Source organism: Bubalus kerabau, chromosome 14 (genome assembly GCF_029407905.1).
Source record: "Bubalus kerabau isolate K-KA32 ecotype Philippines breed swamp buffalo chromosome 14, PCC_UOA_SB_1v2, whole genome shotgun sequence".
Lineage (NCBI taxonomy): Eukaryota > Metazoa > Chordata > Mammalia > Artiodactyla > Bovidae > Bubalus > Bubalus kerabau.
In genome coordinates, this window is record NC_073637.1 from 67,203,899 (window position 1) to 67,231,234 (window position 27,336).

General features: G+C 38.0%; 1 protein-coding gene across 25 annotated transcripts in view; it reads right to left on the reverse strand.

Moving 5' to 3' along the window:
• The window catches only part of VPS13B (vacuolar protein sorting 13 homolog B), an 851,071-nt gene that overhangs the window by 491,286 nt on the left and 332,449 nt on the right, over positions 1–27,336 (reverse strand). For 24 of the 25 annotated variants that reach the window (XR_008702388.1, XM_055546536.1, XM_055546537.1 and 21 more), the window contains one exon: positions 133–242. Coding sequence is in view for 23 of the 25 variants with exons in the window: in XM_055546536.1 (XP_055402511.1) it covers positions 133–242 (110 nt within the window). In the remaining 2 variants the exon portion in view is untranslated. Of the gene's footprint in view, positions 1–132; positions 243–27,336 lie in introns of those variants that run through there. The other variant, XM_055546562.1, reaches the window with a different exon arrangement.

A 27,336-nucleotide genomic window follows, 5' to 3' on the forward strand; every position in this document is an offset into this window, starting at 1 on the left:
AGCCAAACTGCTTGAAACAGGTAGAGTAGGGGACAGAAGAATTCTGGTACCTCCATAAACAAATCAAGCTAAGAAATATATAACTTTATTAAATAAGAAAAAGGTATTTAGATAATTATAAAAACTTCTCACCTGCTGCATATGTTTACTGCTTCGCTTCTGAGGTTGATAAATGAGCCAGGTGTATAAGATAGGGTCAATATTAACTGCTAGTCCTTGGACGTTACAAAGGAGTACGGCACCTAAAATGCAAGATTTTTAAATTATTATATTCCTCCTAAAAACAATAAGCTTGATATCATTTTACACCTATTGCAGATAGCCATAATAAAAAGACAAACAACAATAAGTGTTGCCAAGGATGTGGAGGAATTATACCTTCATACATAGTTGGTGGGAACAAAAAATAGTGCAGACCATTTGGAAAGCAGATTGGTATTTCCTCAAAAAGCAAAATAAACAGTTACTGTGTGTGTGTGTGTGTGTGTGTGTGTGTGTGTGTGTGTGTGTGTGTGTGTGACAGTCACTGAATCCTGTCTCTTTGTGACCCCATGGACTGTAGCTCACCAGGCTCCTCTGTCCATGGAATTCTCCAGGCAAGAATACTGAAGTGGGTCACCATTCCCTTCTCCAGGGGATCTTCCCAAACCAGGGATAGAACCTGGGTCTCTTGCATTGCAGGCATATTCTTTAAAATCTAATCTACCCACAGAAGTCCATAAAGTTACAATACGACCCAACAATCATATTCCTAGGTGTATCAACAGAACTACTCAAATATCCATGAAAAACCTGTCCACAAATTTTCATAGCCACATTATTCACAACAGCCAAAAAATGGGAAAACATGAATGTCTAAGAATCACTGAATGGATAAACAAAATGTAGTAGAACCACAGAATGGAAAACTATTTAACCACAAAATGGAATGAAGTACTGATACATGTTATAACATGAATAAGCCCTGAAAACATGCTAAGTGAAATAAGCCAGTTACAAAAAGTCACATATTACACAACTGCGCTTACATGAAATGACCAGAACAGGGGAAACCATAAAGGGAAAACGGTATCAATGCATGCCAGGGCTAGGGGAGAAAACAAAGGGAAACAAATGCTAATAGAAAGGTGGTTCCCTGGGGAGTGATGAAAACATTCTAATCAGAAAATAGTGATTGCTGCACAACTTGCAAATACACCAAAAAACACTAAATTATGTACTTTAAAATAATGTACTTTATGGAATGTGAATTATAGCTTATTAACTGTGTATTTGTCATTAAAAATATAATAAACTATTTTATTACAGTTTTTATTATAAAATTATAAACTATTTTCTAGGCAAACAGCAGTGTCTATATTGGCCATGAGAATGGAATATTATCTCCTTCTTTTGTTTATATTATAGAACTAAAGGAAGCATCATTATAACCACTTAATAAATCACTGTAAATTACAGCTTTAAATGTTCAGAAGCAAAGAGAGAGAGCTGTCTAGCTAAAATGCAGGCTAACACTCTGACATAAAACACAAAGCTGCAGTGTAACAAGTTTCTATCCCATCCTACTAACGAAAACATTTTTGTCCTTCTCTGATAAAAGTAGCTCACATAAACTTAACTAAACCAGAATGTCCCATTCTTAATATATGTGGGGCTGGTCATGTATATCTGTAAATAACATAGTAAATTTCTTTACATATTTTTTATAAAAATAGTATTAGCTTCATTAGGATGAACAGAATATGAAGGAAAGAATATGTCAGTTTTGCCCTCAATTCTATTTCCAGCATCTAAAAAAAGTACCTGCCTCATGGTAGGAGCGGAAAAAAGAAATCACAATAAAGGGTAGATAGATAGGTTAGTTGAAAAAAGTCCATGTTGAAAAAGTTATGTTGAAAATGTTTCAAATACTGAAGTATGGAATCATGATGAAGAACTATGAGAAAGTATTAGCAAAGAACAAATTTTAAAGAAAAATGGAAAGTAGAGAAATGACAGATTTAGCTGTTGAATTAAAAAACTCGTTATTGTTGGTTTTGGTGTTTAGTCACTAAGTCCTGTCTAACTCTTTGCAAACCCATGGATTGCAGCCCCCAGGCTCCTCAGTCCATGGAAGTCTGGAATACTGGAATGTGTTGCCATTTTTTCTCCAGGGGATTCTTCCCACACGAGGAATGAATCTTCATCTCCTGCACTGGCAGGTGGATTCTTTACCACTGAGCCACCAGGGAAGCCCCCCAAAACTTCATGGAATTCTCCAGGCCAGAATACTGGAGTGGGTAGCTGTTCCCTTCTCCAGGGGATCTTCCCAACCCAGGGATCAAACTCAGGTCTCCTGTACCACAGGCAGCTTCTTTATTAGCTGAGCCACCAGGGAAGCCCAAGAATACTGGAGTGGGTAGCCTATCCCTTCTCTAGGGGATCTCTCCAATCCAGGAATTGAACCAAGGTCTCCTAGCTGATCTACTAGAAAAGCCCCCTAAAACTCATTGAACAGGTTAAATAACAGATTAGATATGTAAAGAGAAAACTGATAAAATAGAAGAAATACAATAATTTATAATGTATCAGAAATAGAAAAATAAAAGAAAACAAAATGATATTAAAAGATAAGTGAGAAGAACAAGCATATATCTAATTAAATTCTAGAGTAACCAAAAAATGAGAAGAGCCAATACTGATAAAAATTAATTACTGAGAATCTTACATAACTGACAAGACATATTATACCTCACACCTAAGAAGTCCAATGAACCCAGACTGGATAATCAAAAATAAACCTACATTAAACAAATAAAGAAGAAACAAAACACTAAAGAAAAAAGAAGATCAGAAAAGAATCCTAAATAGAAACATCTCCTGAGGTGTAAAAAAGCAAATAAACTGACTCAACTTCTCAGCACATATTCAATGATATTTATTATATTTTACTTCAAAACAACTTCATGTATACCAAGTGTTACAAATAAAAGATGATAAAGAAGAAAAAGAATAAACTGATTTTTAGATGTAAATAAGTTTTTTTTGTGTGCTTTTATTTGCATTTATTTTTTGCAGCATTTATTTCTGGGCCATAAGTTTTCATTTCTTCAGTTTCTTCTGGGATATCTTTTTCTTCTATGAAACCTTCTCTTCTGGTTTAGAAACAATCTGATCTTTCTCAGTAAGGATCACCTCAATGTGGAAGGGATAGCTCATATATGGGTTGATCTGACCATGAGCTCTGTAAGTCCTGCATCTGTATCTTTGGGGCTCTGTTTACCTGGATGTGCTCAATGACCAGAGAATCTACATCTAAGCCTTTAAGATCAGCATTACTCTCTGAATTTTTAAGCAAAGGCAGTAAAAATTTAGTACTCTTTTTGGGTCACCAACCCTGTGTCCAGACCCACTGTTTGGCCTGTGCACACCTACCAACTCTAAGGAAAACTCATTGGACAGATCAAGTAGCAGATTAGCTATAGGTGAAAACAAAATTAATAAAATAGAAGAAGTACAGTAAAATAATTTAGAATGTATCTGAAATAGAAAAATAAACCAATCAAAATGGTGTTAAGAGATAAGAGAATGGAGTAAGAAGAACACTCATATACCTAATTAAATCCCAGAGAGAGGAACCAAGGAATGAGAACAGGCACCAGAAGGAATGGCACACATGGCTTCTTTAAAGTGACATCCTTCAGATGCTTGGTGGCTTCTCAGATATGCATACGCTTAATGGCCTGGGCAGTTTCACGAGTGTTCTTAAAGTAAACATGAAGATTTGAACCTCTTGATTTGCAAGATTTAGGGTAGTTTTCTGGGTTAAGCAGAATAGCATATCATTTGAAGAGGTCACCTCGAGCCACTAACCAGAAAAGAACTCAGGAAAGTTTTGTTATAATAGCATACTTTCACCACCTAATGGGAAGAGCAGATTAATTGAAAAAGACCCTGATGCTGGGAAAGACTGAGGGCAGGAGGAGAAGGGGACAACAGAGGATTACATGGCTGGATGGCGTCATCAACTCAATGGATGTGAGTTAGAGCAAACTCCAGGAGACAGTGAAGGACAGGGAAGTCTAGTGTGCTGCAGTCCATGGGGGTCGCAAAGAATCAGACATGACTGAGCAACCCAGCAACAACAAAATACTATACGTCTCAAGTACAAGCCATGTACAAACTTTTTCAAAATTATGATGAAAATACAGAGAAAAATCTATATAAACAAAGCAGGTATAAATTTAAAACTATACAAACTTAAGGAAAAAAAACTAAATTAAGGAATTATAGAATTCTCCTTAATAGGCAAGTTATTTTAATAGTCTTTTCATATGCTCCAAAAACTGAACAGGTTGAGTAAATGTTTAAAAACTTTCCCAGTAAGTTATTAGCACATCTTTAAAATGGGAATGATAGAGAAAGGGAAAGGAAAACAAATGAAAATAGATAAATTTTTTCATGTGGACAATTAATTTTGAAAGTCTTACTATATTATAATGAAAAAATTATATACTTCACCCACAAATATTCATGTTACACAACTGCATTATACCAAAAATGACTAAATGACAAAGAGCCAGGCTTCAACTTCATGAGTGCTAAGCACGTAATAAAAGAGAACAACCTATTATTTTAACAATTTAGTTGAAACTATAAATTAGAGATAACATTCTTTTACATTTAAAGGGATGTTTTTATATTATATTCAATTTATGAGACAAGACCTTTAAAAATAAAACACAAGTTTTGCATATAAGTGTGCAGACAATTAGTCTGATACTGAGTTGACTCAGAACAGATGCCCCATACATCACTAAAACTTGGCAATATATTATTCTGTTTAATTTTAGCCTGGGAGACAACTAATGAGAAAAGTGTGCTTTACTCCTCTGTTCACGGCCCAAATGGCTCACTTATACACATTCCATTCAGGCTTCACCAATTAGTTAAACCAAGGCACCACTGTCATTTTTAGTTACATCCTAAGCTAAAAATGAGAACTGAAATAAGGGTTAGAGACCAAAGTTGCAGAGCATGAAATTAAACATACATGCTTATCAGTAACAGAAACCTTGCCAACCAATGAGACTGTCTTGCAAAATATCAAGTTATTAACAGGAAAAAGTACTTTACATTTATCATGAACCAATGAATGACACAAAAACACAGACATATTAATCTTCATCTAAGTTTAAGTAGCTAAAACTTACTATTTTTTTCTCATGAAACTCATCACTGACTCAATGGACATGAATTTGAGGAAACTCTGGGAGAGAGTGAAGGACAGGGGAGCCTGGCATGCTGCAGTTCATGGGGTTGCAAACTCAGACAGGACTTAGAAACTGAACAACAACAATAATAAAGAACATTTCAGATTAATATGACTCTTAAGAAATTGTTACCCTGATTTCTATCAGTAATTTCAAAACTTTCGAATACATAATTAAGTAAACAATAAGAGAAGAATAACTACTTCAAAAACAAGGGTAGGGAATAAAGGCAAGAGAGAATCAGACACTAAAAAACAACAAGGCAGGGATGAGCTGCCAACTACTGGCAACCTTATCCAAGATAGCAGTCAAATTTAGTGTAAATCAATCGTAAGATTTTTAGGTGTGTGTATGGTACCTCATGTTACTTAATAAATGTTTCCCTTTCTCATAGGATACAAAAATCACAAGAGAATTCTATCTCATTGTAACAATAAGAGGAAGCCAGGTAACCTATCAAAGCTTTTCAACATTCACTAGACAGATTTTTATGAACAGAAATCATAAAAGAGAAAGGCGCCCCTCATAGGGCAAAAGGAATGAATAATGGCTTCTATACCTGAGAAAGCAATAAGAGAAGGAGAAGAAAAGAAGGAAACAACTGAACTTTTAACAAATATATAAAGAGCTAGTTTGAGACAGACTGACACTTTAGGATCTATGAAAACAGTAGAAACAAGAGTAATCTACCCAAATGCAACCCTTTTTCAATAAGCCTCCATCAAATGCTAACAAGAAAAACAGGGGACAGAACTTGAGAGACAAGAAAGATCCCATAAAGATTCAGGTGCATGGAGCCTGAGGAAGTCAGGGCAAAGAAAGAAAACTCAGAGAAATCTTCCAGCCACTCTAAATATTTCAGGGAGAACCAAGCAAGGCAATCTGTGCTAGAAGAAATGAAGATACTTCCCAACAGGGATTTCTCACGATTGCATCTGGTAACATGAATGCTGCCTTTATAGAGAATATTTGGAAGAGGAGAGGACCCTCGAGCCAATCTTTGAGAGCAGGTGCCAGTCCCTACCCACCACGAAGTCAACACAAGCCCCAGTACAAACCTCACCCACCAGGGAGAAGACAGCAGAAGTGCAAGGAACTATGACCTTGCAGTCTGTGGAAAAGGGACAACGAACACACTAAACTAGACAAAATGAGGCAACAGAGAAATATGTCTCTGTAGAAGGAGCTAGGTAAAAACACACAAGACAAAAGATAGAGGAAGCAGACAATCTATGCAGGTTCCTAGGTGGTACTAGTGGTAAAGAACCCACCTGCCAATGCAGGAGACATAAAAGACATGCGTTTGATCCCTGGGTTGGAAAGATTCCCTGGAGAAGAGCAGGGCAACCCACTCCAGTATTCTTGCTTGGAAAAGTCCAAGGACAGAGAAACCTGGCAGCCTATACTCCATGGGGAAAGAGTTGGACACAACTGAAGCGACTTAGCACACATGTACGCAGGCAATCTACCTGAAAAAAAATTCAGAGTAATGACAGTAAAAATGATCCAAGATTTTGGAAATAGAATGCATGCATGATCAAGAAGATATAAGAAATGTTTAACAACGACACAAAAGAACTAAAAAACAAATGAACAGTGATGACTAACACAATCACAAATTAAAAGTACAAAAAGGGACTCAATAGCAGAATAACTGAGACAGAAGAACAGATAAATGGCATGGAAGACAGAATGGCACAAATAACTTCTATGGAGTAGAATAAAGAAAAAAGGAATGAAAAGAAATAAGGACATTCTCAGGGATTCCTGGGACAAATTAAATCTACCAATATTCAAATTACAGGGGAACCAGAAGAAGAAGGTGAACAAGAGAAAAGGTCTGAGAAAATATTTGAAGAGATTATAATCACAACCTTGTCTAAAATGGGAAAAGAAATAGTTATCTAAGTCCAAGAAACACAGAGAGCCCCATGTAAGATAAACCCAAGGAGAAAGACACCAAAACATATATTAATCAAACTAAAAAAAAATTAAACACAAAGAAAAAATATTAAAAGCAGCAAGGGAAAAGCAACAAAAAACATACAAGGAAATCTCTGTAAGGTTATCAGCTGATTTTTCAACAGAAACTCTGTAGGCCAGAACAGAGTGGCAGGATTTTTTTTTTAAGTGATAAACGGGAAGAACCTACAACCATTCTTACTCTACCCAGTGAGGATCTTATTCAGATTCAATGGAGAAATCAAAAGCTTTACAGACAAGCAAAAGCTGAGGGACTTCATCACCACCAAAACAACTTTACAACAAATATTAAAGCAATTTCTCTAGGTGGGAAACACCTGAGAAGAAAAAGACCTACAAAAACAAACCCAAAGGAACTAAGAAAACAGGAACATCAGTTCAGTTCAGTCGCTCAGTAGTGTCCAACTCTTTCCGACCCAATGAATCACAGCACTCGAGGCCTCCCTGTCCATCACCAACTCCCGGAGTTCACCCAGACTCACATCCATCGAGTCAGTGATGCCATCCAGCCATCTCATCCTCTGTCGTCCTCTTCTCCTCCTGCCCCCAATCCCTCCCAGCATCAGAGTCTTTTCCAATGAGTCAACTCTTCACATGAGGTAGCCAAAGTACAGGAGTTTCAGCTTCAGCATCATTCCTTCCAAAGAAATCCCAGGGCTGATCTCCTTCAGAATGGACTGGTTGGATCTCCTTGCAGTCCAAAGGACTCTCAAGAGTCTTCTCCAACACCACAGTTCAAAAGCATCAATTCTTCAGTGCTCAACTTCTTTACAGTCCAACTCTCACATCCATACATGACCACAGGAAAAACCATAGCCTTCACTAGACGAACCTTTGTTGGCAAAGTAATGTCTCTGCTTTGGAATATGCTATCTAGATTGGTCATAACTTTCCTTCCAAGGAGTAAGCGTCTTTGAATTTCATGGCTGCATACATACCAATAATTACCTTAAATGTAAATGGATTAAATGCATCAACCAAAAGACACTGATTGACTAAATGGATACAAAAACAAGAACTGTATATATGCTGTCTACAAGAGATCTACTTTAGACCTCAAAACACAGGCAGGATGAAAATGCGAGGATGGAAAAAGATACTCCATGCCAATGGAAATTCACAGAAAACTGGAGTAGCAATACTCATATCAGACAAAATAGACTTTAAAATAAAGGCTATGATAAGAGACAAGGAAGAATACCACATAATGATCAAGGGATCAACCCAGTAAGAAGATAACAACTGTAAATATTTATGTACCTAACATAAGAGCACCTCAATACATACTGCTACTGCTAAGTCGCTTCAGTCGTGTCCAACTCTGTGTGACCCCATAGATGGCAGTCCACCAGGCTCCCCCGTCCCTGGGATTCTCCAGGCAAGAACACTGGAGTGGGTTGCCATTTCCTTCTCCAGTGCATGAAAGTGAAAAGTGAAAGTGAAGTCGCTCAGTTGTGTCCGACTCTTCACGACCCCATGGACTGCAGCCTACCAGGCTCCTCGGTCCATGGGATTTTCCAGGCAAGAGTACTGGAGTGGGATGCCATTGCCTTCTCCTCCTCAATACATAAGGCACATGCTAAAAGCCACGAAGGAGAAATCAACAGTAACACAATAAAAGTGCGGGACTACCTCCCTACTAACACCAATGGACAGATCATGCAGACATAAAATTTATAAGGAAACCCAACCCTTAAATAACACATTTGACCAGAGAGATTTAATTGACATTTACAGGACATTATATCTGAAAGCAACAGAACACACTTCCTCTAAAGTGTACAAGGAACATTTTTCAGGCGAGATAACATACTGGGTCAAAAATCAAGCCTAGGTAAATTTAATAAAACTGAAATTGTATCAAGCATCTTTTCTGGTCACAAAGCTATGAGATTAAAAATCAGTTACAAGAAAAAAAGTGTAAAAATCAAAAAGTCATGGAGGCTGAATACGCTACTAAATAACTAATGGATCACTGAAGAAATCGAAGAAATTAACAACAACAAAAAAACGAGAAACAAATGACAATGAAAACACAATGACCCAAAACCTATGGGATAACCCAAAAGTAGTTATAAGAGGGAAGTTTAGAGCAATAAAATTCTACCTCAAGAAACAAGAAAAATCACAAATAAACAAACTATCCTCACATCTGTTGTAAGGATATCCTTACATCTGTTTTAAGCAGTCATGTCCAACTCTATGCAATCCTATGGGATACAACCCGCCAGGCTCCTCTATCCATGGGATTCTCCAGGCAAGAACACTGGAGTGGGTTGCCATGCCCTTCTCCAGGGGATCTTCCCGACCCAGGAATCGAACCCATGTCTCTTACATCTCCTGCATTGGCAGAAGGATTCTTTACCGCTAGTGCCACAAAGGAAGCCTGGGAACGTAGATACAATGGAGAATTACTCAAACATAAAAAAAGAATGAAATAATGATATTTGCAGAGATGTGGATGCTCCTAGAGACTGTTAAACAGAGTGAAGTCAGAAAGACAAAAACAAATATTGAATAGTATCATGTAAAAGTGGAATCTAGAAAAATGATAGAGATGAATTTATTTGCAAAGCAGAGTAAGACACAAACGTAGAAAGAAACCAGTACAGATAACCAAGGGGGTAAGAGGAGTGAGATGAATGGGAAATGAAGATCAACATATGTACTCTATATCTATAAAGCAGACAATTAATGAGACTTAATATATAAAGAACTCAATTAAAAACTCATAATGACTTATATGGAAAAACATTGTAAGAAAGGGTAGATATATGTATAACTGATTCACTTGCTCTACACCTGAAACTAACACAATATTGTAAAGCAACTATACTCCAATAAAAATTAATTTAAAAAAAAATCAGTGCTAGGAGAAGAAAACAGAAACTTAGATTCCTCCGTAAGCACAGATTTTCCAGGCACTATACACAAATATATATATATAAGCATATGTTTATATATAATATTTAAGCATAAAAGTGATTGTCAAGGTGTCTGTAGGTGAATATACAAGTGATCTATTATTAAAAAAACAGATCTGCAAGTATATTAATCAAGCTATATATAAACCAAGGTAGAACAAACATATCATTTAATGTTATAAAAATAATATATTAATTATAGTCTAAAACTATGAAACTATACCTGCATTTTTCCTGATCAAAGTTCTGAATTTCAATGAAAACTTCGGTTGATATAAGAAAAAAAGCATAAACTTCATTGATACCAAGTAAATACCATTTTAAAAATTAACAGGTCTCATAAAAGTCACTCTTTTATTTATCTTCAGTGTGTCATTATTCTTTATTCAGGATTTTCGTTATTCAGAAACCCATCCCAAATCCTGCACCAAATCAATATAAACAAACACAGGATTCTAGAACTAAAAAAAAATTTTTTAAAGCAATTCTTCATTTTAAACTGGATTTTACAGAATGACCGTATGATTCCCCAATCCCACTCCTGGGCATGTATCAAAACAAAACTATAATTCAAAAAGATACACATGTCTCTATGTTTATGACAGCCAAGACATGGAAGCAACCTAAACATTCATGGACAGATGACTGGCTAAACAACTTGGGGTAAACACACACAAACACACACACACACAGAGGAATAACACTCAACCACAAAAAAGAATGAAATAATGCCATACACAGCAATGTGGATGGAAGTACAGATTATCATACTATTAATAAGTGAAATAAGTCAGAAAGATGAATACCACAGAACATCACATATGTGGAATCTAAAATATGACACAGGACTTTCTTGCTGATACAGCAGCCAGGAGTCTCCCAGACAATGCATACAACATGGGTTCAATCCCTGGTCCAGAAGATTCCACAAGCCACAGAATACTTGGTTCATGTGCCACAACTACTGAGCCTGCCCTCTAGAGCCACGGAACCTGAATTACCGAGGCTACCCACTCCAGTGTTCTTGCCTAGAGAATCCCAGGGACGGGGAGGCTGGTAGGCTGCCATCTATGGGATCGCACAGAGTCGGACACGACTGAAGCAGCAGCAGCATGCTCTAGGGCCTACAAGTCAGAAGAACTGACCCTGCATGCTGGAACTGCTGAAGCCTGTGCACCTAGAGCCAGTAGGCCTAGAGTCTGGGCTTTTCAACAAGAGAAACCACTTCAACACTTTTTCTGCACCACTGCAACAATGAGAAATCCATGCACTGCAACAAAGAATAGCCCCTACTCTCTGCAACTAGAGAAAACCTGCAGGAAGCAACAAAGACCCAGTACAACCAAAAATAAATAAACAAATTATAAAAAGATAAAGTAAAAAAGGACACAACTGAACTATCTATGGAACAGAAAAAGAATGACGGATATTGAGAAGAAACTGGAGGTTCCTTGGGGGAGGGGGCTGGGAAACTAATGGTTTAAGAGGTTGGGGATATCAGAGGTAACCTTTAAAACATAAAATAGATAAAAAAGTTTCCATTGTATAGCAAAGAGAATTATATTCAATACCCTATGATAAACTATAATAGAAAAGATTGTATTAAAAATGCATATATATATATATATATATATGTATAACAGAATCACTTTGCTGTAGAGCAGTAATTAACACTGTTCAATTCAGTCATTCAGTCATGTCCGACTCTTTGCAACTCCATGGACTGCAGCATGCCAGGCCTCCCTGTCCAACACCAACTCCCGGAGTTTATTCAAACTCATGTCCATTGAGTTAGTGATGCCATCCAACCATCTCATCCTCTGTTGTCCCCTTTTCCTCCCACCTTCAATCTTGAACAGCATCAGGGTCTTTTCAAATGAGTCAGATCTTCGCATCAGATGGCCAAAGTATTGGAGTCCCAGCTTCAACATCAGTCCTTCCAATGAACATTCAAGACTGATCTCCTTTAGGATGCACTGGTTGGATCTCCTTGCAGTCCAAGGGACTCTCAAGAGTCTTCTCAAACATCACAGTTCAAAAGCATCAATTCTTCGGTGCTCAAGTTTCTTTATAGTCCAACTCTCACACCCATACATGACTACAGGAAAAACCATAGCTTTGACTAGATGGACCTTTGTTCACAAAGTAATGTCTCTGCTTTTTAAGATGCTGTCTAGGTTGGTCATAACTTTCCTTCCAAGGAGTAAGCGTCTTTTAATTTCATAGCTGCAATCACCATCTGCAGTGATTTTGGAGCCCAGAAAAATAAAGTCTGACACTGTGTCCACTGTTTCCCCATCTATTTCCCATGAAGAGATGGGACCCGATGCCATAATCTTAAGTTTTCTGAATGTTGAGCTTTAAGCCAACATGTTCCACTCTCCTTTTTCACTTTCATCATGAGGCTCTTTAGTTACTCTTTGCTTTCTGCCACAACAGTGGTGTCATCTGCACATCGGAGGGTATTAATATTTCTCCCAGCAATCTTGATTCCAGTTGGTGCTTCATCCAGCCCAAGGTTTCTCAGGATGTACTCTGTATAGAAGTTATATAAGCAGGGTGACAATATACAGCCTTGACGTACTCCTTTTCCTATTTGGGACCAGTCTGTTGTTCCATGTCCAGTTCTAACTGTTGCTTCCTGACTTGCATACAGATTTCTCAGGAGGCAGTTCAGGTGGTCTGGTATTCCCATCTCTTGAAGAACTTTCCACAGTTTGTTGTGATCCACACAGTCAAAGGCTTTGGCATAGTCAATAAAGCAGAAATAGATATTTTTCTGGAACTCTCTTGCTTTTCTATGATCCAGCGGATGCTGGCATTTGATCTCTGGTTCCTCTGCCTTTTCCAAAACCAGCTTGAACATCTGGAAATTCACGATTCACATATTGTTGAAGCCTGCTTGGAGAATTTGGGGCATTACTTTTCTAGTGTGTGAGATGACTACAACTGTGTGGTAGTTTGAGCATTCTTTGGCGTCACCTTTCTTAGGGACTGGAATGAAAACGGACCTTTTCCAGTCCTGTGGCCACTGCTGAGTTTTCCAAATTTGCTGGCATATTGAGTGCAGCACTTTCACAGCATCATCCTTTAGGATTTGAAAGACTTCAACTGGAATTCCATCACCTCCACTAGCTTTGTTCATAGTGACGCTTCCTAAGGCCCACTTGACTTCACATTCCAGGATGTCTGGCTCTAGGTGAGTGATCACACTATTGTGATTATCTGGGTCGTGAAGATGTTTTTTGTACAGTTCTTCTGTGTATTCTTGCCAGCTCTTCTTAATATATTCTGTTTCTGTTAGGTCCATACCATTTCTGTCCTTTACTGACCCCATCTTTGCATGAAATGTTCCCTTGGTATCTCTAATTTTCTTGAAGAGATCGCTAGTCTAATTAACACTGTAAATCAACTATATTCAATAGAATTAAATCAATCAATTAGATAAACAAAACTGGATTTTCTTTTACAGGAAAACATAATCAAAATGTAGATTATAAATTAACATATAACATGTATTATCATTAACTCATATACATCTGTAAAATCTTCTTTATTGGTAATATTATGACAGTTTTTTCATTTCAAATATTTCTGTATCTCTTACATATAGGCCCAAAACTCCAAAGTATGTCTTAATCATATTTGAATATATTAAATAACCTAAGGCTATAAGCACTGCAAACATACTGTAAACACTTATATTTTGAAATAATGAGACATAAAATATGAATTAAGGTAAAAAGCAGTATTCAGTTTGGTTTACGTTTTTTAAAGCCAACACTGATAATCTTGGATCATGTTTAATTCAAAATAATTAATCATGAATTGACTTACCATTTTAAACTTACTGACTCTATGAAGCTACATCTGGCTTAAATTTTAAGCACACAGAATTAAGGATCATAGGGATGTATCTCTTTAAATAGATACTAGCAGAAAACAGTATTTTTTTATTACAACTTAAAATCAACTAGAGAAGGATCTTCAAAGTCATCCACATTAGACCATGTTTATAGTTTTAAAATTCCATGGACCAGCTCTGGTTGGAAAGATATCTTTCAAAATTATGATAATATTCAGCAAACTAACTAGGAGACAGAATATACATTTTGATTTAATTATGAAAGCTCTAAATACTAAGTACGTATTAATAATAAATCTTAACTTGGAAACTAAAAGCAATGTTGTTCTGAATGAAACCAGATAAGCATGTATTTTCTGATACTTAATACCATTATTTCTCATTTCATCTAAAATTGCATGGCATAAATCACAGGATAGACTTCTAGCATTCCTAAGTCCCAAACACTGCCCTCCATTCCATCAGTCATCCATCAACAGCCAAGTTATTTCTCTCAGTTTTTTCAGAAATTAGGGGTGCTTTTTTTAATATAAGAACCTTTAGGGTTCAGTTCAGTTCAGTTCAGTCGCTCAGTCGTGTTCGACTCTGTGACCCCATGAATCGCAGCACGCCAGGCCTCCCTGTCCGTCACCAAGTCCCGGAGTTCACTCAGACTCACGTCCATCGAGTCAGTGATGCCATCCAGCCATCTCATCCTCTGTCGTCCCCTTCTCCTCCTGCCCCCAGTCCCTCCCAGCATCAGAGTCTTTTCCAATGAGTCTACTCTTCGCATGAGGTGGCCAAAGTACTGGAGTTTCAGCTTTAGCATCATTCCTTCCAAAGAAATCCCAGGGCTGATCTCCTTCAGAATGGACTGGTTGGATCTCCTTGCAGTCCAAGGGACTCTCAAGAGTCTTCTCCAACACCACGGTTCAAAAGCATCCATTCTTCGGCGCTCAGCCTTCTTCACAGTCCAACTCTCACATCCATACATGACCGCTGGAAAAACCATAGCCTTGACTAGACGGACCTTTGTTGGCAAAATAATGTCTCTGCTTTTGAATATGCTATCTAGGTTGGTCATAACTTTCCTTCCAAGGAGTAAGCGTCTTTGAATTTCATGGCTGCAGTCACCATCTGCAGTGATTTTGGAGCCCAGAAAAATAAAGTCTGACACTGTTTCCACTGTTTCCCCATCTATTTCCCATGAAGTGATGGGACCAGATGCCATGATCTTCGTTTTCTGAATGTTGAGTTTTAAGCCAACTTTTTCACTCTCCTCTTTCACTTTCATCAAGAGGCTTTTTAGTTCCTCTTCACTTTCTGCCATAAGGATGGTGTCATCTGCATATCTGAGGTTACTGATATTTCTCCCGGCAATCTTGATTCCAGCTTGTGCTTCTTCCAGTCCAGCATCTCTTATGATGTACTCTGCATATAAGTTAAATAAGCAGGGTGACAATATACAGCCTTGACGTACTCCTTTTCGTATTTGGAACCAGTCTGTTGTTCCATGTCCAGTTCTAACTCTTGCTTCCTAACCTGCATAGAAATTTCTCAAGAGGTAGGTCAGGTGGTCTGGTATTCCCATCTCTTTCAGAATTTTCCACAGTTTATTGTAATCCACACAGTCAAAGGCTTTGGCATAGTCAATACAGCAGAGATAGATGTTTTTCTGGAACTCTCTTGCTTTTTCGACTTTGCAAACATTGATAAAAATTTTTTTTAGAAAATTACTTTTTCACATGTATCAACACAAACAAAATTTCAATATTTATCTTTTTCACCAAGCACCCTGAAACTGATTTTTCCCCCAAAATGGCTTGCTTCTGGGGAAAAAATATTGACAACTGAAAAAAAAAGTGCGTGTTTAATCTATCCTATTTCTATTTTCCAAAAATATTTAATACAGTAGTTGATGGTTATCTGGAATTTTACATTATAGCATACAGACCACCATAAAAAGAACAGCAAATCTCTGAAATATGCCAATGTTTTATTCTACCTGACAAAGGTTCCAGTTCTGACACCTTTCCTCTGTAACTCAGACATAAAATACTACAAAATACACATAAGTTTCAAGAGAAGGCAACTTTAGCTTTATATAGCGTTCTCAAGAACTAAGTAAGGTTACAAACCTTAGGTGTGAGGATTAGTTGACAAAATTATAAGCTTTAAAATTCATACTTCTGACTTCTGCACAGCATTACAGTTTAAATCACATTCATGGCTATCAACCATTAAAACAATTAAGTCATTAATATTCCAGGAGTTTAAATTGGATTCCAGTCTTTTGTAACATCAAAGATTAATACGGAGCAAGTGTACACAATCCATGGAATCTCAAAGAGTCGGACACAACTCAAACAACTGAGCACACACATATAAAACACAGGACACAAGGAATAGCTGCAGTGATTAAAACCAACGACAATTCACAATTAAAAAGTATATTAACTTCATATTACCTTATTACTTTAAAAAAAACAATGAAATTTTGAGTGACATGGGATTTAAAACTATTTTAAATAAGTTTGTCAAATGTAATTCCAAAACTCTGAGACACACAATTTTCAAATTTTAAAAAAATACCAGCAAGGGATGGTATACCTGATAGTGTAACATAGACTGTAGTCCACAGACTTTGAGATATTTTACTGAAATTATTTTAATTTGGAACACAGCCACACCCATTTGTTTACGAATAGTCTATGGTCAATTTTGTACTAAAACAGCAAAACTGAGTAGCTGCTAGAGATATTTTACAGTCCACAAGCCTAAAATTTGTAGTATACGACCCCATAAGAAAAAATTTGCTAATTCCTGTTAACACACTGCTGGTAGGAGTTTACTGTAACAGTTTTGTATATGAATTTGGTAACAAAAAGTTAACAACTTTTAACTAATTAATTTCCAGAAATATATGCTAATGCAATGTAGGAATTAATATTAGGAATTTCATTTATAGTTACATATAATAGAAAATATTTGAAATAGTCTAAATTTCCAAAAATGAGGGCTGATTAAGCAAACTGATGTAGTCAAGTGACAAACTAGTACATGATCATTAAAATGATGGTTTCAAAGACTATGCAATAAACAGAAAATTCTTAGGACATAAAGGAAAATTATAAATACAATCCAAAACAAGATAGGGCTTCCCTGGTGGCTGAGCTGGTAAAGAAACCGCCTGCAGTGCGGGAAACCTGGGTTCAATCCCTGATTTGGTAAGATCCTCTGGAGAAGGGAAAGGCTACCAACTCCAGTATTCTGGCCTGGAGAATTCCGTGGACTATCCAAGGGGTTGCAAAGAGTTAGACTCGATAGAGTGATTTTCACTCTGTAAGCTATTCAAATTCAAATTAATACAAGGTAAATAAATAGCAGGGGGAATTCTAGCAGGTCATATGTAAAAGACATTTCAATGGCTTGAGACTGATGAGTTAATTTTTTTTTCTGCTTCCAGGATTTTCTAACTTTCCAAATTTTAATTACTAAAGATGCAATTACTTTCATCATAAAAACTTAAAACAATGTATGTAAACATCTAAAGACTTCATGTGTTTAGATGATAAATCAGACTCTGCTATTCCCCTGCTTAAACACTGTCTTCCCAATTCCATTTGCATTAAATGTAAACTTCTCATCATAGCCTATAAAGCCAGGCCAGATGACTCACATCTCTCTGAAATCACATCGCTAACACTCTCCCCTGTTGACTATACTCCAGCTACACTTGAACATGCCAAATTCTTTGCTACTTGTTCAGTTACCTCTCATATCCTTCACAGAGGCCTGTCTCTAAACACTCAAGCAAATTAAGTTTTCGTCTAATATTTTTGTTTAATATTTGTGATTATATAATTTTTTCCTTACTCATCGTCTACCTGCTCAGATACAATTTAAGCTCATGAAATCAGTGACTATCTCCACTGTTCATATATAACCAATCTCAAGCAAAGGTTTCACACTTTAAAAATACTGCATTTAATGGATGAATATGTAAATTAAATTTTACACTTACCTTTAATCTTTCAAATACTTTATTACTAAGTATAGCTTCATTTCTGGAGAAGGAAATGATGACCCACCCCATTATTCTTGCCTGAAAGATCTCATGGACAAAGGGGCCTGGAAGGGTACAGTACACTGCATCACAAAGAGTTAGACATAACTGAGTGACTGATCATGCATGCAGAGCTTCATTTCATCCAGAAGTAATTATCTTAAAATGTGCTTCAAACCAAAAAATACTCCAAATATTACTTAATATAAGACACACTTTGATTACTGATAACAATTCTCCAGCCTGTTTTCCAATATTCCAATGTGATACACTTTCATGTATGCTGTATTAAGCCTTTAACCGAATTATATAAATAATATAGACTATGTGAAGATTTGTCACAGTCCACAAAACTAGGAAGAAAATATTTTTAATCAATATTAACATTTGGTTGTAGATGAGACTCTTAATATTTGAGGATTTAACTCCAGCTTTTCAACATATATGGCTACACTGTAGCCACATGAAGCTGGTAACTGGAAACAAATATATTTCTTAAAGATATATAATAAGCATCACATTCTATAATACATTTTTCCTTTATGTTTTATGATGCTTAAAAAAATACATGCATTATGATGAACATTTTCCTTTTTATTATTGTTTTTTACTCTCTAACATTCCATTTCCTTGTCTCAGATACCTCTAATTCTCTCAGATCAGATCAGATCAGTCGCTCAGTCGTGTTCGACTCTTTGCGATCCCATGAATCGCAGCACGCCGGATCTCCCTGTCCATCACCAACTCTCGGAGTTCACCCAGACTCACGTCCATAGAGTCAGTGATGCCATCCAGCCATCTCACCCTCTGTCGTCCCCTTCTCCTCCTGCCCCCAATCCCTCCCCAGCATCAGAGTCTTTTCCAATGAGTCAACTCTTCGCATGAGGTGGCCAAAGTACTGGAGTTTCAGCTTTAGCATCATTCCTTCCAAAGAAATCCCAGGGCTGATCTCCTTCAGAATGGACTGGTTGGATCTCCTTGCAGTCCAAGGGACTCTCAAGAGTCTTCTCCAACACCACAGTTCAAAAGCATCAATTCTTCGGCGCTCAGCCTTCTTCACAGTCCAACTCTCACATCCATACATGACCACAGGAAAAACCATAGCCTTCACTAGACGAACCTTTGTTGGCAAAGTAATGTCTCTGCTTTTGAATATGCTATCTAGGTTGGTCATAACTTTCCTTCCAAGGAGTAAGCGTCTTTTACTTTCATGGCTGCAGTCACCATCTGCAGTGATTTTGGAGCCCAGAAAAATAAAGTCTGACACCGTTTCCACTGTTTCCCCATCTATTTCCCATGAAGTGGTGGGACCGGATGCCATGATCTTCATTTTCTGAATGTTGAGCTTTAAGCCAACTTTTTCACTCTCCACCTTCACGTTCATCAAGAGGCTTTTGAGTTCCTCTTTACTTTCTGCCATAAGGGTGGTGTCATCTGCATATTTGAGGTTATTGATATTTCTCCTGGCAATCTTGATTCCAGCTTGTGTTTCTTCCAGTCCAGCGTTTCTCATGATGTACTCTGCATATAAGTTAAATAAGCAGGGTGACAATATACAGCCTTGATGAACTCCTTTTCCTATTTGGAACCAGTCTGTTGTTCCATGTCCAGTTCTAACTGTTGCTTCCTGACCTGCATACAAATTTCTCAAGAGGCTACCTCACCCTAAATCACTCCAGCAGTTGCAGTGGTGAAGAGCTCTACGCGGCTTCCTAAGCAACTCCACTCAGGAAAAACTGACAAAGCCTGTGTCCATCCAATATGTCTCTTGCCTCTGAACGCAGAGCTTGCAGTGTATTCCTATAATATGGAGCAGTACAGCTCTTCACTTGGTGCCCATAAATATACACAGAAGCTAGATGAGCAGCAAAGGCAGCGTCCTGAAGAGTAGAACCTTGAACAATGGAGTATGTAAGACAAGTGGGGAAAAAAAAAAAAAAAACTCTGAGGAAGAATGTTTCTAGAAACTTGTGACTAATGAGATTATACACCCAAATAGGTCTCCCTCTCCTGACTCGTAACGTTAATCCTTCAAATATAATCCATAATAACAGTAGTACATAAGCCTTTGTCTTAGGCTTTCCTTTCTGAGAAACCCCTACAAATCTTTTGTCTCTTCTGGTAAAGCACTCAAGTTACATAGGGGAATTATCACAGTCCCTCCCCTGAAATCACATATAGTTTTAGTGGGATTATATGAAAGAATTGCTCAAGTCACTGAGAAGATACAATTATTAATGAAATGGACTAAAATAAGAAAGAGATTTGAAGAGAAGTGAAGACAGCAATTTGAAAAATGGGGAATTCAGGGTGTCTGTGAGATACCAGTTCAGTTCAGTTCAGTTCAATCAGTTGTATTCGACTCTTTGCGACCCCATGGACTGCAGCACGCCAGGCCTCCCTGTCCATCACCAACTCACGGAGTTCATCCAGACTCACGTCCATCGAGTCAGTAATGCCATCCAGCCATCTCATCCTCTGTCATCCCCTTCTCCTCTCGCCTTCAATCTTTGCCAGTATCAGGGTCTTTTCAAATGAATCAGCTCTTCGCATCAGATGGCCAAAGTATTAGACTTTCAGCTTCAACATCAGTCCTTCCAATGAACACTCAGGACTGATCTCCTTTAGGATGCACTGGTTGGATCTCCTTGCAGTCGGAGGGACTCTCTCAAGAGTCTTCTCCAATATCACAGTTCAAAAGCATCAATTCTTTGGCTCTCAGATTTCTTTATAGTCCAACTCTCACATCCATACATGAAGTGAACCAAAGTGAAATCGCTCAGTCGTGTCCGACTCTTTGCGACCCCATGGAATGTAGCCAACCAGGCTCCTCCCTCCATGGGATTTTCCAGGCAAGAATACTAGAGTGGGTTTCCATTTCCTTCTCCAGGGGATATTCCTGACCGAGGGATCGAACCCAGGTCTCCCGCATTCCAGGCAGACGCTTTAACCTCTGAGCCACCAGGGAAGCCCATTAACACATCCAAACATGACTACTGGAAAAACCACAGCCTTGACTAGATGGACCTTTGTTGACAAAGAAATGTCTCTGCTTTTTAAGATGCTGTCTAGGTTGGTCATAACTTTCCTTCCAAGGAGTAAGCGTCTTTTAATTTCATGGCTGCAGTCACCATCTGCAGTGATTTTGGAGCCCTCAAAAATAAAGTCAGCCACTGTTTCCCCATCTGTTTCCCATGAAGTGATGGGACCAGATGCCATGATCTTCGTTTTCTGAATGTTGAGCTTTAAGCCAATTTTTTCACTCTCCTCTTTCACTTTCATCATGAGGCTCTTTAGTTCCTCTTTGCTTTCTGCCATAAGGGTGGTATCATCTGCACATCTGAGGGTATTGATATTTCTCCCAGCAATCTTGATTCCAGCTGGTGCTTCATCCAGCCCGGCGTTTCTCAGGATGTACTCTGCATATAAGGTAAATAAGCACGGTGACAACATACAGCCTTGACGTTACTCCTTTTCCTATTTGGAACCAGTCTGTTGTTCCATGTCCAGTTCTAACTGTTGCCTCCTGACCTGCATACAGATTTCTCAAGAGGCAGGTCAGGTGGTCTGGTATTCCCATGTCTTTCAGAATTTTCCAGTTTTTTGTGATGCACAGTCAAAGGCTTTGGTGTAATCAATAAAGCAGAATAGATGTTTTTCTGGAAATCTCTTGCTTTTCTGATGATCCAGCGGATGTTAGCAATTTAACCTCTGGTTCTTCTGCCTTTTCAAAAACCAGCTTGAACATCTGGAAGTTCAGAGTTCATGTATTATTGAAGCCTGGCTTGGAGACTTTTGAGCATTACTCTTCTAGTGTGTGAGATGAGTGCAATTGTGTGGTAGTTTGAACATTCTTTGCGATTGGATGAGATACCAAGGTAAAGATATTTATCAGCAGTCGTTAATACATAGGCCTATATTATTTATGGAAACATTATTCCTGGGCCTAAAAGTGTAACCATGGAAATGACGAGTTATATTTAATTAACAGCCATAAGGTAAAATTAAGACAGACACAAATTTAAATATGATACAACATAATAAACAATGAAATAACAGACACATACAAATAGTATAATCATTATATATTAAAATGTATTATATATACATGTAAATAAACACAGCTAAAACCATAGTAATCAAAAGAAAAAAAAAAACCTCAAGTTTACGTTCATCAAGGAAATGAGATGATTATGGAGAAATGAAAAAAGAAAATTAAAGAATGGTTAGAAAGATGGAATCAGAATACAAAATAAGAAATAAAGATATTATACATCTTCATTTTCTTCAGTATTTCCAAGGGAATGGTCCAAAGCACCAAATGCTAATTAAATCAAGCTTAATTTCTATATATATATATATATATATATATGTATATATATATATATATATATATAAAACAACAATTTTCATACTGAAGCTTGCTGATTCTCTTTCCTCTAAATTGGTTTCACTGTTTTTAGGTAAAGTGTTATAAATAATGGCAAGTGACTACAATTAGGTTCAAGATTATAACCTACTCACTTGGAAACATGATGATAGTTTCTCTTTCACAGTAATTTCAACAGAAATCCTAGAAATGAATCTCCCTGCATTGGCTTGGCTTATATGATCATTCCTGAACAAAGCCTCTTGATGAAAGTGAAAGTGGAGAGTGAAAAAGTTGGCTTAAAGCTCAACATTCAGAAAACAAAGATCATGGCATCCGGTCCCACCACTTCATGGAAAATAGATGGGGAAACAGTGGAAACAGTGTCAGACTTTATTTTTCTGGGCTCCAAAATCACTGCAGATGGTGACTGCAGCCATGAAAGTAAAAGACGCTTACTCCTTGGAAGGAAAGTTATGACCAACCTAGACAGCATAAAAGCAGAGACATTATTTTGCCAACAAAGGTCCGTCTAGTCAAGGCTATGGTTTTTCCTGTGGTCATGTATGGATGTGAGAGTTGCACTGTGAAGAAGGCTGAGCGCCGAAGAATTGATGCTTTTGATCTGTGGTGTTGGGGAAGACTCTTGAGAGTCCCTTGGACTGCAAGGAGATCCAACCAGTCCATTCTGAAGGAGATCAGCCCTGGGATTTCTTTGGAAGGAATGATGCTAAAGCTGAAACTCCAGTACTTTGGCCACCTCATGCGAAGAGTTGACTCACTGGAAAAGACTCTGATGCTGGGGAGGGATTGGGGGCAGGAGGAGAAGGGGACGACAGAGGGTGAGATGGCTGGATGGCATCACTGACTCGATGGACGTGAGTCTGAGTGAACTCCGGGAGTTGGTGATAGACAGGGAGGCCTGGCGTGCTGTGATTCATGGGGTCGCAAAGAGTCGGACACGACTGAACGACTGAACTGAACTGAACTGAACCAGTCACTTCAAAAAAGGAACAGAACTGTATTTTGAGGCACAGGTCACATGTTCAGTCCTGAAACTATCCTATGAGATCAATCCCCCTTGAGCTATATAGCTTGCAAATATCAGACAAGGAGGAAATGAATGCTGAAAAGGCAAAAACGAAGGAAATGTCACACTTCACACCTAGAAGTGATCATAATATTGTCATTCTTTAAAAAAATGTGATAGCTTTAATATAATTCCAAGTTTCAGTGCTACAAGAATAGTAGAAGGAAGTTCAAAATATCTTTCAAGCAAATTTTCCAATTTTTTAAATTTAGACTCACATATATCAACACATCGGCATATGTGTGTCTGAGTACGTGCATAAAACCCTTTATGATCAGTTTTAGAGTATACTGGATACATGGTGCCCATATACCTCTAAATATGGCAATGTGTATTTATTAAGGACAAGGACATGTTCTTACATAAATGTTGCATTTTTGAACAAATATGGTGAAAATTTTTTAAATCTTTCCTAATACTGAAATCTCCTTAATTTAACAACAGCAAAAAAAGAGGTCTGTGTCACAAAGTCTCTTAATATTCCTGGAAAGAAAACATATTTCCATTACAAATAAAGAGAAAATGCAACATCACTAAAACAAAGTAAGTATTCCTTGGTCCATTTCTTTTAAAACATGTGATTTTCATTACTGAGAATTTTTCAGTTCTTGCCAGTAGTCATAGAAGATTCAAATTTCATTTACAAAGTTCTCCACTCCCAGGTGAATAATAATCAATGTCTACAACCCCTGACAAAGTAAACCAATTGATTATACACTGCACCCCTGCAAAAGTCTGCCAAGTCCAACCAGTAGACTGCCAAAGCACAAATGTTTGACATCCGAGATAGTGAGGGTACATGGAAAGATGACATGAATTCTTCACAGGATTCTTAGCAGAGTTAATATGAATTTGGCATACTCTTGAGTCTTATTTTCTCCATTTTAAAGATGAAAGGATTCCACATCAGGCTAAGTTACAGGACCAGATTTACCCTCTCGTGTGAAACAATCAAAATATTGGTGGTGGGGGGGGGGGGTGGGGGCGCGGAATATATGGAGTGAAGGTATGCAAGACACAGGAAATCAGGCAACAGAGGACTGTGGACTCTACCACACAAAAAACAAGGGGAACACTGCAAATTATCCCAGCTGACTGCCTTGAGAGAACTTCCAGGATCTAGTGCAGAGAGAGCAACCAAGCAAAGATTGGCACTCTCTCTCAGAGACAGAGCTGAGAATACACAGAGATGTGCCTAAAGTTCTCAGGAAAGTGTACCAAAGAAGATAGAGCTGCACAGAGAGACAACTCCATAGAACTTCAAAGGATCTTCTCAAGAATTCAACAGAAAGAAAAAGAGGTATGGATATGTAAATGCTCAATAATCACATTAGAAGCTGTTCAATGTCATAAACCCACTGCTGCTGCTGCTGCTAAGTCACTTCAGTCGTGTCCGACTTTGTGCGACCCCACAGACGGCAGCCCACTAGGCTCCTCTGTCCCTACTAGGAAGACAATACTCAAAAAATTGAAAATAACAAATACTGACAAGGATGTGGAAAAATAGGAATCATTTAGTACATTGCTAGTGGAAAGAAAAAATGGTTCAGCTAATGTGATAACAGTCTGGAGGTTCCTCAATAATATAGACTTATCATATGACCCAGCAATTCAAGTCCTAGATATATTCACAAAATAAGCAAAACCAAGTACTCAAACAAATATATGTAGTCATATATTCTAAATACATATACATATGTTCACAGCAGCACTTATTCATAATTTCCAAAATGAGGAAACTATTCAGATGTCTATAAAGGATGAATGGATAAACAAATAATAATGTATGTACACAATGGACTATTATTTGACCACAAAAAAGGAATAAAGTACTGACATGCTATAACGTGGAGAAAGAAATGGCAACCTACTCCAGTATTCTTGTCTGGAAAATTCCATGGCGACAGGAGTCTGGTGGGCTGCAGTTCATGGGGTTGCAAAGAGCTGGACAAAACTGAGCACATGCATACACACATGCTGTAATGTGGATGAACCTTGAAAATATGCTAAGTATAAGAAGCCAGGTGAAATAGGTCACATAATTCAAGTGGGAAATGAAGAGGAACCAGACAATAAGAACAAGAAACAGAGAAAAAAGAGAAACCCAGAGAAGTGGCATATGGAAGAAAGTATTTCAAGGAATAATGATCAACATTTAAATTATTGCTGCCAAATTAAAAAAATAAGGACTGTGAACTGCCAGCTGAATGTAACAATATTTAGATTACCAGTAATTTGGACAAGCTCAGTTTCAATGGAGTAGGGGGAGCAAAAGACTGAATGAAATGCATTCAGAAACAGGAAGAGAAGAAATGGAGATGATAGGTATAAGACGATTCTTTTGAGAAATTTTATTGCAGAGGGCAAATAAATATAGTGATAGCTGTTGAGGAGAAAGTGGGATCCAAGGAAAGTTTTGTTTGTTTGTTTGCTTTCCTAAGACAAGAGACAGCATGTTTACAGCCTGGGAAGAATGATCCAGCAGAGAGGGAAAAAGTGAATGATACAAGTGAATGAGTACAGATTTACTGCAGTGATATTCTTGAATAGGGAGAAGAAATGGTATCTAGTGACTCACCGTTAGATGGTAGCATGGTCATTTCATCTATAGTAACTTGAAAGCAGAGAACTGTAAAGATACTACAAGGGAAGTTAAGATGGTTGTGCACTTGAGTGTGTGTATGATAGCTTCTTCTCATAGCTTCACTTTTTTTTTTTTTTTTTTCAGAGAAGCAGGAAGCAAAATCATTATCCATGAAAGGGATTTCAAGGAGCTGAGTGTCACTGATGGAGAAGGGTTTGAGGAAAGGATAAAATGAGAAACAGCGGTTTAAGGACAGCGCTTCTCAAATTTGAACGTGCTTAAAAGTCACCTGGGGAACTGTATTAACATGCAGGTTATGATTCTATGGATCTAGTGTGTAGCCTGAGATGGTGCAGTTCTAACAAGCCCCCATATGATGCTAATATAAGCAAGAATAGGAGAGCACAGGATAAAGAGACTAGCGGGGGAAAAGGAATGATTACAAAGAAGCAGTAAGATCCTTTTTAGATGGTGCTGCTATTTAGTCACTGAGTCGTGGGCAACTCTTTGCCACCCCATGGACTGCAGCCCCTCCAGGCTCCTCTATCCATGGGATTTCCCAGGCAAGAATACTGGAGTGGGTAGCTATTTCCTTCTCCAGGAGATCTTCCCCACCCAGGGACTGAACCTGGTCTCCTACGGGGCAGGCAGACGCTTTACCACTGAGTCACCTGGGAAGCCCGCTTTTAGAATAGTGGTCACAAAATTACAGTAAGACAGTCAACATGACTATGTATTTTTCTGATTTCAAAGAGTTGTTACCTGGAACAACAACAACAAAAAATTTCACTTTAAATGGCTATTGTTTTCATTATATATAAATGTAAAAAAGGGTTAAGTTGTGATTCTTAACTTTCAGGTGGGAAAATAAACATAATTGCACTTTTCATGTACTAGGCACTACTCTAAAAACTTTTAAGGCTTTGCTGCTAAGTCGCTTCAGTCGTGTCCGACTCTGTGCGACCCCATAGACGGCAGCCCACCAGGCTCCCCCGTCCCTGGGATTCTCCAGGCAAGAACCCTGGAGTGGGTTGCCTTTCCTTCTCCAGTGCATGAAAGTGAAAAGTGAAAGTGAAGTCGCTTAGTCATGTCCGACTCTTCGCGACCCCATGGACTGCAGCCCACCAGGCTCCTCCGTCCATGGGATTTTCCAAACAAAAGTACTGGAGTGGGTTGCCATTGCCTTCTCTGTTTAAGGCTTTACCTCATTAATTTTAACAACAA